Here is a 14634-nt window from a genome sequence, read left to right on the forward strand (position 1 = left end):
TGATTTGAGCTGGAATTGCTCTATATTCTTCTTATTAAATTTCTAAAATTTTCCAATATTCTTGAATTTTATAAATTTGTTGAATGTTTTGAACATCTCAAATTTCTAATAAAAACTATCTGTTTTTATGAATTTTAAAAACTTTAGATTTTTTGATTTTTCATATTTTTAAATTTCTTGAATTTCCCAAATTATAAAATTTTAGAATTTATATTTTTAAATTTAAGATTCCAGAATTTTATATTTCACAATTAAATTTTTGTAAATATTTTTTTAGTCTCTTGAATTTTGGAATTTACTAAATTTGTTAAATTTCTTGATTAGAAAAAATCCAAAATTTTCTTGATTTGTTGAATTTCCGCCATTCGTTGAATTTCTTGAGTTTCCGTAATCAGGCCAGCCATACTTTGAATGTGTAGGTAAATTTCGGTCTGGAAACCTTGTTGGTTGAATTTGTTATTTTTCTGCTTTTATTTTTTTAAATTACTGGCTTTTTTACTGTTTAAAATTTCTTGAATTCTTTGAATTTTTGTGTCAGTGAGGAAACTCTGTATGCTAAAAATTGGTTTGTATGTCCTTATAAAAAAAATCCAGACATGTTTCTTAATATGAAGTGACAGGTGATATCACAAAAAAATGGGGTTGAAAAAAAAAACAAAATTTCTGGAAAACATATTTTTTCTTTGCGTGTTAACTTCCCTTTTCGCCACTGACAGTTCCACTGCGCGACAGCTGTTTTTTTGTGCAAATAAGTTTTGTTTTGATCCGTCCGCGGTTCGTCCTCTCCAGCCAGTCAGATTCCCCAACCGTCTCTCTTGTAGTACGCGCACCCCAAGTTCACCACAGGTCGTCGTCGTCGCATGCAAGAGCATTTGCAAAAGTGGGAGTGCCAAAATAATAACGCGTAAAATCGTCACCATCGATTTCGTGGCGTGGCGTAACCTTCGGAAGGAAGCCGCCTTTTCACGATGCCGCAGGGACGCAGAAAGGTTCCGTTCAGTGGCAAGCAGAAGAAGCAGCAGCTGGTCGCTAAAAAGCAGGCTAAATGTGAGTTTATTTTTAAGGTTGAAAAGTATTTTGATTTATTGGGTTGGCTTTCAGCGAGCACTTCGCACAACATAATCCGGAAGTTGCGCGACGAGGAGTCGAGCGACGTCAGCGAGGACAGCGACTTCCCGAAGACGTTCCACGAGAATGTGGAGCGGATCAATGCGCAGCCGACCAAGGATCCGCGCTGCAAGGCGAACCGGTACGTGCTGCAGTTTCACCGGGAAACCGGCAAGGAGTTGCGTGAGATGAAGGAGGAAGCTCGGAAGGCACTGGTTCCGTGCAGCGAGGAGCAGCAGGAACTGGGGGATAACTACTTTGTGGAGTACGATTTTCCGAAGCGACCCAAGTGGAGCTACGAGATGTCCAAGGAGCAGCTGGACGCGAACGAGAATCGGTACTTTTTTGTGAGTTCGGCGACGGTTAGTTTGTGTGGCTTCTTTCAGATTGACCGGGGTTTGTTTTGTTCGCAGAAATACATCACCTATCTGGAGAAGACGCACTATGACGACATGAAGTCGCTGAGCTTTGCGAGCTCAACCTGGAGACGTGGCGTCAGCTGTGGCGGGTGCTGGAGCTGTCCGACATCGTCCTGACCATTGTGGATGTTCGCTTTCCGGTATTTGACGCTTTTGATTTAGGGTTTATTTTCAGACGATAAGTGAGTCTTGGTTTTTCAGACGTTAATGTTCCCGCCCTCGCTGTACCATTATGTCACGCAGGATCTGGGCAAGGGCATGATCGTGGTCATCAACAAGATCGACCTGGTCGAGGCAGAGGTGGTGCTCGGTTGGAAGCGTTACTTTGAGGAGAAATATCCGAGTATCAAGGTGGTGCTGTTCACGTCCTATCCGTCGTACAATTTGCGTGGGAAGCACGAGAACAAGCAGGGATTGAAGATTCGTCGTCGTCGTGGCCGCATGCGTATGGCGGCGGAGGGCGCCCAGCAGATTTACAACTTTTGCCGGGAGTTTTGTGAGGAGGAGGTCGATTTGGGCTCGTGGCAGCAGAAGATCAACGAGGAACGCAGCACTCCGATGGACGTGGACGGGGACGATGAGGAAGGGCCGGAAGTTGAGCGAACTCACGAGGAGGAGAAGGATTTCTCTTTTGAGGAGCGAGCTCGCTTCCAGGACGGAGTGTTGACGATCGGGTGCGTTGGCTTCCCGAACGTTGGCAAGTCTTCGCTGCTGAACGCCGTCATGGGAAAGAAGGTGGTCTCGGTCAGCAGAACACCCGGTCACACCAAGCATTTCCAGACGATCTACCTGACCAACACGGTCCGGCTGTGCGATTGTCCTGGGTTGGTCTTCCCGTCGGCCGTGTCCCGCAAGCTGCAGGTCCTCATGGGCAGCTATCCGATCGCACAACTCCGCGAACCGTACGCCTCGATCAAGTTCCTCGCCGAACGCGTAGATCTTCCCAAACTGCTCGTTCTGAAACATCCAGAAAGCGAAGCCGGTGACGAGTGGTCCGCGATCGACGTTTGCGACGCCTGGGCCATCAAACGAGGCTTCCTGACGGCCAAGGCCGCCCGTCCAGACACTTACCGTGCCGCCAACAACATCCTTCGCATGGCCCTCGACGGCAAAATAACCCTCTCCCTGAAACCCCCGGGCTTCCAACGCGCCCTAGAGCAGTTCCTCGCCGATCCAGAACTGGGCCGGGTTCGCGAAATCCAGGCCCTTTCCGAGCCGGCCACCGACAAGGAGGACGACGATGACTTTTTCTCCGACACGGACACCGAGGACGTTACGGGCGCCGCCAGCAACGACGCCGACAACGAGGAGGACGAAGAAGGCAACTCGACGCTGTCCCCGGTGGCCGGAGCGGCCAACCCGTTCTCGCTGCTCGGAAGTCCCGAATAAATGTGATGAAGATAAGCAACGCTGTTATGAACCGTTTTTGAACTTTACGCTTTTCATACAAAAAGGAAAAACAAAATATAAGAAGATATATATTTTATCGTAAAACAACCGTAAACAACACACCGAGAGAGCGGGCGAGCGAGCGAGCGGTGATCGAGCGAGACTTGAAAAAATGGATAGTTCACGCGTTTGTTACGTATATTTATTGTTACCTTCACACCCACACAAAACTCTACCGCCACCAACAACAAAAACTGTGGAAATCCAACAACTCAAAAGTGTATTTTGCCTACCCGCAATAAATGAGCCCAACTCGCAGATTCTTGGTGTCTTGCTTTTTTTATTTAATCTAAACCAATCTAATTGAGAACCCCCGAAATGTATCACACTCATGGAACTGGCTCAGTCTACTGCGTTGCATTAACCGTATGAGACAGATTCTTTGAACGGAATCCACATTTCATAGAATCATCAGAAGGGATGGAGAAGAAGGCGTCGACATACCGTACCAAACGCTTCGTATATCATCATATTTTGATCGTAATTTCTCGACTCACGATCGAGATTTCGATCTACCATCGACAAATCTCGATCTACTATCGACAAATTAGACCTTACCTTCGAGAAAAAAAAATTAAACTTGATTAAAACATTTAAAACTATTGAAACTTTTTTTTAATTCTTAATTTTTAATTTTAATTTTTAATTTTTTTAATGTTTTTAAAAAAAATAAAAATATCTATTATTGCAAAAAAAAAATTAAAAAGAATAAAACTTCCATTTATTTTGTTATTCAACTTTTTAAAAATTTTAAAAATGATAAATTTTGTAAAATTCTTAAATCATAATTTTAATCTTTAAAAAAATAAATCTTTTAAATTTATAAAAATAAAAACTAAAAGTTTTATGCTGTTTTTTTTTTTATTTTTCGTAAAAATAATAATCTTTAGATATTATTTTTTTTAATAAAAAAGAATGTTTTTGATTTTTTTAATTTTGAAAACATTCTTCGAATCCGTATCGAGATTTTTTTGATCGTTATTCATAATTTGTCGATGGTCGAGAAATTACGATCGAATAATTTCATAATTTCGACAAATTACCTTGCGACATTATTCCATCACTACAGATTAATTCACTCCTGGAGTGTAAACCTTTCGGTGGCCGAGTGGTTAGCAAATCACAGACTGCCAATCCGAGGGTTTGAATCCCACCTGATACCATTATTTTTTTTGTTTATATTCAAAGTTCAATTATAGTCGAAGAATGTATTGCCAATACACTTAAAAAAAACTAAATTAATCTGAAAATACACCATATTTGTTTAAATTAGTTACTTATGTTTCTTATTTTTGTATTTTATTTTATTATTATTTTTGGTCATTGAAATTTCACCAAAATTCAAATAATTTTTTATTTGTCCAAACATGATAATAAAATATTCTCCTTGCTTGAAATGTCACTTTAATATTTGCATTGAAATTTTGTTTTTTTTTACATTTTTCAATTCCGTTAAAAAAAATAATAATTTGTAATATTTTGTTCAATTTTCATTTCAATTACTCAATTCGTGTTGAGCACTTAACAACAAATTCAAGGTTCCTTCACTTTTTTAATCTATTAATTTTGGTTTTGTTGTTTTGTTTCTCTGAAAAACTTGAAAATGAATCCAAACTTGTATCGTGCTCAATATAAAACCATAAACAAATATTTTTGCAATTTGAAATTGTTAAAATGACAAAATAGATACAAGATTTTTTTTTAATTTACAAAAAAAGTATTTTTTAAAAATCTGTCTTTTCAATAATTTTGCATAAAATTAGAGCTAAAGTTCTTATTAAATAGGATTTTTTATTGAAATGAAATTGAAAACAATAAATAACTGGCAAATTAATTTATCATTGATCATTACAATTAAATATAAAATACACAAAATTAAAAAGGAAACCAAAAAAAAAAAACAAAAGTTTCATGAACATTTCGATACCTTGATTTTTTTTTAAGAAGCCTTCAAAATTCCTCAGGGGTAAATTAAATGATTCATTGTTGGAATTCGAGCGAGAAGAAGGAAAGCATTTCTCGCTCGCGAACGAGGGAGAGAACTTGTAGTACTTTTCTCTTCTCGCTCGCGCTCGCATTTTCGTTCGCGTTCTCGCTCTCGCCGCGAGCGCTCGCGAGCGCCTCGTGCTAGACGTTCGCCCCAAGCTAGCAATTTGTTTATCAGGCTTATGAATACGAACCAGGCGACGGTATAGAGGTGTAACTTCAATCGCTGTGTTGTTTTTTGTTCGTTTCTAAAACGTTCAACTTCTCGCGAACGGGCAATTCTGGCTCGCGAGAAAGCCCGTTCGCGAGCGGAGGAGAGCATGGGCAATCGGTGAGTTTCTCTCGGCAGCTCGAGACTCGCGGCGAGAACTCGAGAGAGAGAAAATTTTCTCGCGAGAGCGCGATAATACCAACACTGAAATGATTAAATTTAATGTGGAGATATTTTAACTACTCTTTACTTTCTATTGAACCAAGAAATTGCCAAAAAAAAAATTGTTTCTGGGTTTCCATAGGAAATGAAAAGAGATTGGCAAAAAGTTATAAATATCTACTTTTTAATTTTTTATATTTTATCATCAATTCATGCCTCAAGTTTTTTTTCATAGAAATTTGTTGTTGTTGAAATTTTTACTAAAATTGTCAAAAGTTTGTTTTTTTTTAAATTTATTTAGTAATTATGTTCAGTGGTGGAAGTTCACTTTTCACAAACAGTTTTGGCATTCAATTTTTTTGAGAGCATCCTTTTAGGTTTTGAAAAGTCGGTAAAAAGTCGGGAATTCGAAATTGGGATTTGCGTGGCCACCCTGCCATTTGAGGGTTGAAAAGTAGAACATTTCAGCACTTTTTTTCGGAAAGTAATACTTTTCGACACTATTTGGTTTTTAGGTTGACCAAAAACACGGTCGTCGATCTAAAGCGTGAAATGTAACGTTTATCCGAAAAATTATACTCAAAAGTGTTTTTTCGAAACTGCAATTTTTTTTTTGATAAAGCTTGGTTGTAAAACTCGGCAGAGCCTGGTTGATTAAAAGTACGACTCCGCAGATTCTTATGTCTTGCTTTTATTTAAAAAAAATCCTCTCCAAAAACTACTTCTAAATCGGTAGAAAATCCTCCTCATCGCCCTGCAACTCCAGCGCCATATCTTCGATCAGGATCATGTCGGCCTTCTCCAGGTGCTGCTTGCGGATGTGAACCTTCAGGTAATCCTTGCGCGGGTACCTCCTCAAACAGTACTCGCACTGAAAGGGCTTCCCACTCTCGCCCGGATCGTGCGTCAACAGGTGTCGCTTCAGGTCCGACGATTGGATGTAGCGCTTGTCGCACAGCGAACACGCGAACGCCTTCTCCTGCGTGTGCACCTTGGTGTGGATCTTCAGACATTGGAGCCGCTTGAACGTCGCCGGACAGATCGTACAGGCGTACTTGCGTGTCTCGCTGTGCGTAACGGAGTGCGTCTTCAGCAGGTCCTTGGTGCGGAAGCACTTGCCGCACTCGTGGCACACGAACTCGCGGGAATCGCTGGTGGCGTGCATCTTGTAGTGGTTCTTGAGGTAGAGTTTGTTCTTGAAGCGCCGCGAGCAGATCTGGCAACCGTACGGCATTTCGCTGGAGTGTGTTGTTTCATGATTTGCCTTGTCGTGAGCTCGGTGGAACGTTCGCCCACAGATATCGCACGTATATTTCCGATCTTGGCTGGCCTTCTTCTGGTGTTGCGCGAGGTTCAGCTTGGAGCTGAATCGCTTGAAGCAAATCTCACACTCGACAGGCTTCTTCTCGTCGTCGCCTTCGTCCTGCAGATCTGCCGCAGGTTTGTGCGTTGCCAACGCGTGCTCCAGCAGTTCCTTCGAGCTGTTGAACTCCAACCGACATCCACAGCATCGTTTCCTACCCTCATCGCTCGACCCACCCTGGTGACAGGTCTGCTCGTGCGCCGTCAAAAACAACTTCTTCGCAAAGATCTCTCCACAAAAACCGCACTGGTGCTGCTGGATCATCCTGCGATGTCCGACCAGTGACTTCCGCGTCGGATACCGACGGAAGCACACCTCGCACTCGAACGGCTTGTCCGGATTGTCGGTACGGTCCGGTTTGTGAACGGCGGCCGAATGTGCCAGCAGGTCGGCTTCGTTTTCAAAGTCCTTCCGACAGCCACAGCACTTCTTCATCTCCGGAGACGAACTCACGTGGCACTTCAAATGGTTGTCCAGGTTGGTTTGGGTCATGAACCCTCGGCCGCACTGACGACAGAAAAACTTGCGGATCACACTGCGTTGATGTTCTTTCAGCAACTGCTGGTTCGAGAAGGACTTGTAGCACACGGTACACGTGAACGGTTTCAGCTTACCAGCCGTTTCCGGAGTGTTGATCGACTCGTTCAGGTGGATCAGGTCACTGTGATTCTGCAAATCTACCTCGTTTGCAAACTCCTTCTTACAGCCGCAGCACTTCCTAGTTCCCTGCAGCTCACCATTTCCTAGTTGTTCCGACTCCTCCGGCGGTTGGTTTTCCTGAACACCAATCAAATCCGGATACTCAACTTCTCCTGGTACTATTGCGCCGATATCGCAATTCTCCTGATACTGTTCCGCCTCAACCAGCGGCGGTGCCTCCTCCTCCTGAACCACCTGATCCCCAATCAACCGCTCCACGTTCTCCAGCATCATGTTGTTGTACGCCTCGGACAGCAGAAACTCGTACTCGGCCGGATTGATGTGGAGTTCCTCCGCGCAAAACGCCTTCGCCTCGTCCTTCCGACTCCGCAGGTCGATCTCGTGCTTGAAGATCGACCGTAACGACCGGTCCGCGTCACGACACTTCTGGATGATGTGATAAGCGATTATCATATACTCGGCACAGTTTCGGCAGGCGTTCCGTGGCAGCGCGTCATCTTTTCTTATCTGCGGAGGAAACGACAAAGGAAGCATTAGGAAAACATGTGATAAGCCAGATCGATTCGATGGAGAGAATACCTCAACGCGGGCACATTCGGTTATTACATCCATCAGGATATTGTCCTCGAACTCGTCGTAGATGCACACAAAGTCCTCCTCGCAGTTTTCCATGCAAATGCGACAGACCTTGAAGCAGTCCGGTTCTATTAGGATGTCCATTTCGTAGCTTCTATGAATAAAAACCACAATTTAGTGAAAACAGATCAAACAACTAACAATCCCCAAACAATTACCTCAACTAACAAACAACTTCTAAAACGAATTTGATTCAAAGCCAGGCAGAATCTGATAGTGACGCTGACGAAACTCCATCTTATATGGGCTAGGTTCAATACTGAGAGAAGTGCTGAGTTGTTTTGGTGTTTCCTCTGCTGTTTCCTACAAGATTCGTCGGTTTTCTGAGCTCTCTGCCTGCACCAAGTTCGTGCTGATACACAAACAAAAACATGATGACGAAGGCGTGTAGAGATTCCAAGGCGGTGCCTGGATTGGAAAATTTAGCTGCAAAAATATTATATTTTATAATCATTAAACCAAATGTGTAAAATAGAACAGTGTCCATTAAATAAAACTCAGTGTATTTTCATTTTATTTTGAATGACATTTGTATTTGTATCAACATTATACATATAAAAACTGATTTTAATAGTTCAATACCTGCAATTTCAAATTTATTATTAACATTACATTATCATTTCACTATGATTTAAAATGTTTAAAATTGTGTCGAATTTACTGAAAATGGGAAAATATATTTCGAAATATTCACATTCCAGACTCAATTATCGATAATTGAATTACGAAAAAGTTGATGATAAAAGTATGAAAACGATTATTGTTTTGTGATTTCCATACAAATTGGCAGTCGACTTGTGGACAGCGCGTTGCTTCTAAAGGGAAGTCAAGTTGTGTGATGGAGGTCGTTCATGAGCGTCCCATATAAATAATCCCATACGGATAATCGAGTCTGGACTGTACCGTAAACCGGGGTGACTTTGATAGGATTTCAATTTGTTTTTGGAATATTTTCCAACAGGTAAGGTTTTTCTCAAGATTATTTTTTTTTATTTTCACTAAATAAAACAAAACATGTACTGGGGTATGCCACACAAAGTACATGTACTATTTTGGAAAAAAAGTTTTTCAATAGTGTTTAGAAAAATAGTTACGTTAAAAATTCTTAGTTTGAATTCCGGGGTGACTTTGATAGTCATAGTTATTCTTGTTAAAATCATATTTAAGATGTTCAAACTTTATTTGTACATTAAATGTAAGATCACTAATGTAGATGTTATAGTTTCTAAGAAAAAAAAATCAATGTTTATATTTAGTTGACTAAGTTTATAAACCTTTTCACAAAATACATATAAAATTTTAGGTAAAATTGTTAAAAAGACGAAATTTGTCGTGAAATTTGATAAAACTGGTTTTGTTTATAAAATTATTGATTTATATTGTATTTTATGCTGAATTCGAAGCACAAATCAAAAGTTTTCACATTTTACATGAAATTTGTTCAACTGAAATTGCCTATAAATTTGGAGATTTTTTTTTAATTGTGTTTCAAAAACACATATTATTTATTATTTAAAAACTTATTTACCCTTCTCCTAGTGGAAAATTGCACAAAGAATCCGACAATAAATTCCATTTTCCGATTCAAAATCATGTTCATTGAGAAAATCATGACACTTTGAGAAGTTAATGACTTTCATCAACATTTTCTTAACTATAGTTAGTTTTTAAACTTTTCAAAATTTTATAAAAAGTTCTTTTTGAGGTACTTTGAACACTTCTCTACCGCAGTCAGTATGATTCTAAACAATTCCGTTCGTATTTTAATTGTACTCTTCATTTTACGGAAAAATACCAAACCTATCAAAGTCACCCCGGCTATCAAAGTCACCCCGTTTTACGGTACTTCTTTTTACATAGAAATTTTATAGTTTTTAAGGGCCCCTTTGCAACGGCCTTATTCGTATTTTAACAAACTTGTTTTCAATCAATTCTATAAGAAAGTAAAATTGAAAAAATCTGTTCGAAAGGCAAATATATTCAAAATACCCTAAATTAGGGTGGTAAAAACTGTATTGGAACTTAATTTCAAATGTCAGGTCTGATTAACGTAATCTGGAAAAAAAAAAGTATCACAAACTGTTTTTTACATCATTACTAGAGATCCGTTTGTCAATTCATTAAAGACTTGAATTTAAAGGATCACTTGAGGCACGATGATTTGATATGATCTTTCCTAAAAAGGTAATAAATGAAAAAATAACTAATCAATTTTTTTTTCTTTTTGAAACTTAAAAAAATGCGTTTTCATCAGACAGAACTTGAAATAAAATGTACAATGGCCTTATTTTTTACATTAACACATTAACAAATTTTTTTTACGAAATTAACGAAAATTTAAATCATTCTGTTTGTTGCATTGAAAATTTAGTTCTATGCTACTTGAATAAAAACAATAACTTTATATTTTATAAAAAATCAAATTTTATCAATTATTTAGCACTTTTTCAAAAGGTCCTTGGGTTTTCCATGTCAATAAAACCTTTTGAAAAAGGGTAGTTAATTTGTTTTGTAAACTTGGTTATTATTTTTAATCCAGCAGCCTGCGTTAACTAACATTCCCGTCCCATCACCTCAACATCTACAAACTGACATGGCGGGCGCCGTTGGTGGCCAACGACTGTTTCCTATTCGCAATGGCTCTAGTTTTGATTATCGTGATGTTTTATCTTTTCAGCGCATTCATGCATGCTGATAAGGGAAATATCATTTGATCGTTGAAGCGTATGACCGGTTGTGCTGATAGGATATTACGGTCCTGTTCAGCAACGGAGATGGACAACCATGGGTGGTCTCTCATGCTCATGCTCATGCTCAAACTTGGTTATTATTTTTAATCAAATCATGAAATCATTGGACTTTATTAATGAGAAGAGACATTTTAACATATTTGACCACATTTGATAGTTTGATACATTTAAATAATTTTAAAAATTACTTGGGTTGAATTTGAAGCAAAATAATAAAAAAAACCATTTCTATGATATATGATCCACTTACTTTTCATGTCCTTTTGGAGCATCATGTTACTTTTTGTCATCCAAAATAAGAGAGCTCTAAAGTTCTTTTCGACACTGAAAAGAGCAACCAGTTCGACTTTTTCTGCTCTCGACGTACTTATCTAACTCGGTGAGTCTCGTTGGTAAAATGCAAAACTCGTGTGGAAAAATCCTCATTTCGCAATTCGTTGCACTACTAAACCATTATTGGGTGAAATTTTAAATCATTTTTTCACCAAAATCCTTGCTGATTCAAGCAGCGCGTGTTAGGATTGTAGAGTTTCCTTTCCATTCTCTCAATACACCCTTCTTTACCTCAACTTAAACGAGAATGAGCGGCCGCCTGATATTCCTTCAACGCCACTCAGCCAGCTGATTTATGCTGTCAAAAGGTTGAATGTAGTTAATTTGCATATCCCACCCCAAAAAGAGTACCAAAACATGTAGCAGATCGCTTTGGTCTAGCCCAGTTTTTCCGCGCTAAATTTCGTCTCACTTTTTTTTTGGTTGTTTGCTTTGGTTCGTTCAGATTTGCTACTTTCGTCTTTAGTTGATTTAGTTGAATAAGTTTAAAGTGTTTAAAAGTTGGGGTTTTTGGACAAGAATTGATGATTTTCAAGTGAAAGTATGTATCGAAATAGTTTCAAGGTCCTTTCGCGGCGTGCAATGTGTTCGTAATCACGCAGCAATAGCGTAGATTCAGTTCGGCTATTTTTACCACCAACATCATCATCGCGGCGCGGCTTCAGTAGTAATTCTAGCGACCTCCCCCGGTTTGCTGGCCAAAAACCATGAGGTAGGTCGTTTTTTGGAGTTGAATTTTGAGTGTTTAATTTAATTCTGGTGTAATTCGTTTCAGACTGTTGCTGTTGAGTTGTTTGTTGTTGGTGCCATGGCGAGTACGGGCTTCCTTCGTGGACTACATTTGGCCATCGAGCGAAAATGGTACGTTTTTGGTTCGATTAGTAGCTGGTAGTAGGTGGTAGAACAGGTGCATTCCTGTTGTTTCATGAATCTAAACTTATTATGGATTTTTTTCGCTGTAGACAACCAAGAAACCGCCGTGGATTCGTTCCCGGCCGTCCCGTACGAGGTATCCGAAGGGGATGAGACGTTCGTACGGGAGGCGTCCAAGTGGATCGGTTCCAATCTGTCCAAGCTGGACATGTGCCATCACCGGGTGATTTTGAAACTGAAGAACTCCTGTAGTCAATTGAACGCCGAGGATATTGGGAAGTTGGCGGTGATGCTGCTGAATTGTCAGTCGGACGCCGAGGGTCGTCCCATCTATCACTGCACGGACCAGATGAGCCTGAAGGAGTGTACGAGCTCGATGGATCCCAACACCTGGAATGCGTATCACTTGGTGACGAATCGAGCGAAAGCGGTTTGCGCGAGCGTTCGGCACGATCAGTTCCGAGGATTGACGGAGTTGACGGTGAACAAGCTGATGAACACGGCGCACGAACAGATTCAGATGATGGGACAGCTGGCGGATAACCAGAAGGAGCTGCAGAGTGTTACCAAAGAGGCGATTGACGAGATGACTGTGAATAACGATAGGATTATCAACCAGCAGGGAGATATTATGAAGTTGTCGGAGGCTCATCGAGCGAAGGTTGAGTCTAATTTCAGGGATTTGGTTCGGGAAAAGGGCTTGATTCGAGCTGGACAGCAGGAGGTCGCCATATTGCTGACTGATTTACGGGGTAGAATCGACGAGAGCATCAAACAGCTGGAAATGCAGTCGAAGAGAAGTAAGTTGAACCATGCCTCCCTATTGACGGATATGGAGAACCTGGCGAAGAGTGCTTCCACGATCGCGGACAAAATTGACGAAACAGGACTTCACTTTGCAACGCACCATCAAAACGCCGAGAAGCAATACCAATACACCCTTAATCAGCTTCAGAAGATCAACAATACCGTAGCGAACATGCTGGAGATGATCGGCACGCTCCAGAAAGACTTCGACCAGAAACTCAGCTGGATCACGGAAAAGGTCGGCGGCAGCGACTACATCCTCAAAAAAATGCACACGATCGTAATTCACTTTTGCTACCTCCTGTTCGGCATGATCTGCTTGTCCTTCATCGGCGCGGACAAGTTCATCCGGATCTTCTTCATCCTCGCCGTCCCGGGAAACCTCCTCGGCAACCTTCTCGACCTGTTCGAATCTGACGTCATCCGGCTGAGCATCGCCCTCGCCAGCTTCATCCTCGCCGATCTAATCTGTCGCGTAGCGATCAAGTACTTCCCCAAGGAATCTTCCTCGCGATCGGACCAAACCGATTCCCGACCTCAACCACAACAACCTTCCAACGGTGGTTCGTCGAGACGTTCCGACCTCAACTCTCAACCGAACAACGACGACGACGGCGAAGATGAAGAAGCAGACGACGATGAAGAGGCGGACGATGAAGTGTCCTACCTGAACCGGATCCGATCGCGGTTTTCGCGGGAACGGTCCGTGACGCCGCTGTTGAGGCGCAGTGTGACACCGGCGGCGACAACGAATGGGGATGTCTCGGGAGGACATAGCCAGCAGTGTACGGCGAGGACGCTTAGGGGGGAGCAGTGCAGGAGTTCGGCACTAGCTGGACGGGATTTTTGTCGGTTGCACGAGCAGAGGGGGTTGTAATTGGGTCTTTGGGTTTAGATTGTGTCATAACTTTAGTGGGAACGGCAGATCTTAAAGTAACTTATATCATATTGATTGAAGAATTTATGATTTTTTCCTCGCTTTTCACATGTTAGACATTAAACTTAGTTTATTTAACTAAACAATGACATTTTTTAGAGTTTAGAACTTTACCATACTATAGGTATAAGCTGTTTTGTTGCTCTTTATATGTAATTGTAATTTCCTTCATTGAAATAAATGGCGAATGTTTAAATTCAAATGTTCAACTTAAAAAGATATCACACCTCATACCATTGCTTCTGCCTTTTAATTAACTTGCACACTTTTATCACTTCATTAAAATCAGAGAAGCAGGAGAAAGCGTCTGAATAGATAGCTGCCTAAAATTAATTCACCCACTCCGCTCAGGGTGGGTGTTGAAAATTAGCTGGTTCTACACAGGTACCTACGGAGAGCAAACCAGAAGATGATAGACGATTGATAAGAAGCTTAAAACACACACGACTCGTCGCCCCGGATATGTGGTTGGGAGGAGGTCTCGTTGCTCTTCCCGAAAAACAGCCATTTACGTGTGTCAGTGTGTGTGTGCTCTTTACGCGTACTCTTTACACGTACGAAATTGTGTGTACCGGAACGTGAAAGTCAATTTTATGCGCTACGGCAAGCAGCAAACATTGAGGCGCTAGAAGGGGAGAGATTTTGTGCGACGATGAAAAGGTTTGGGATGGTTTGGGCTTTCTTTCTGTTCTTTGCGAGTTTTTGCAGCTAGCTGTGATAAAGTTGCACATTTCTACATTGAGTTCGATTTGCGATGCCTTTTCGTTGGGTCGCAAAATTTTTCGCGTCCGTCGCAGTGTGTTTTTCATTTTTTTTCGCGTGCGTGTGTGCGTGTGAAGGTGCGGCTGGCTTTGGCTGTCCCGATGACAGTTAGCCAGTTCGATTTGCGATGCCTTTTCGTTGGGTCGCAAAATTTTTCGCGTCCGTCGCAGTGTGTTTTT

The 14634-nt window shown here is 41.2% G+C and overlaps 3 protein-coding genes across 3 annotated transcripts; 2 read left to right on the plus strand and 1 right to left on the minus strand.

Annotated features, from left to right (window-relative positions):
- The first annotated feature begins 775 nt into the window (after positions 1–775).
- On the plus strand, positions 776–3235 carry LOC6037015 (guanine nucleotide-binding protein-like 1). The gene is given in 5 exon segments (XM_001846926.2): positions 776–1047; positions 1102–1454; positions 1521–1572; positions 1575–1666; positions 1728–3235. Coding segments are annotated over 5 exon segments (1764 nt in total). The 5' UTR covers positions 776–968; the 3' UTR covers positions 2916–3235.
- A 2787-nt stretch (positions 3236–6022) lies between these two features.
- LOC6037014 (zinc finger protein 883) lies at positions 6023–8330 on the minus strand. The gene is made up of 3 exons (XM_038256918.1): positions 8152–8330; positions 7937–8087; positions 6023–7864 (listed from the first exon to the last, which is right to left on the minus strand). Exons 2-3 carry the CDS (start codon positions 8075–8077, stop codon positions 6059–6061), a joined length of 1947 nt encoding a protein of 648 aa, XP_038112846.1. The 5' UTR covers positions 8078–8087; positions 8152–8330; the 3' UTR covers positions 6023–6058.
- A 3018-nt stretch (positions 8331–11348) lies between these two features.
- On the plus strand, positions 11349–13889 carry LOC6037013 (protein brambleberry). The gene is made up of 3 exons (XM_001846924.2): positions 11349–11788; positions 11852–11937; positions 12039–13889. The coding sequence occupies exons 1-3, from the start codon at positions 11784–11786 to the stop codon at positions 13631–13633; spliced, it is 1686 nt and encodes a 561-aa protein (XP_001846976.2). The 5' UTR covers positions 11349–11783; the 3' UTR covers positions 13634–13889.
- The last annotated feature ends 745 nt before the right edge of the window (positions 13890–14634 follow it).

Source organism: Culex quinquefasciatus, chromosome 2 (assembly GCF_015732765.1).
Source record: "Culex quinquefasciatus strain JHB chromosome 2, VPISU_Cqui_1.0_pri_paternal, whole genome shotgun sequence".
Taxonomy (NCBI): Eukaryota; Metazoa; Arthropoda; class Insecta; order Diptera; family Culicidae; genus Culex; species Culex quinquefasciatus.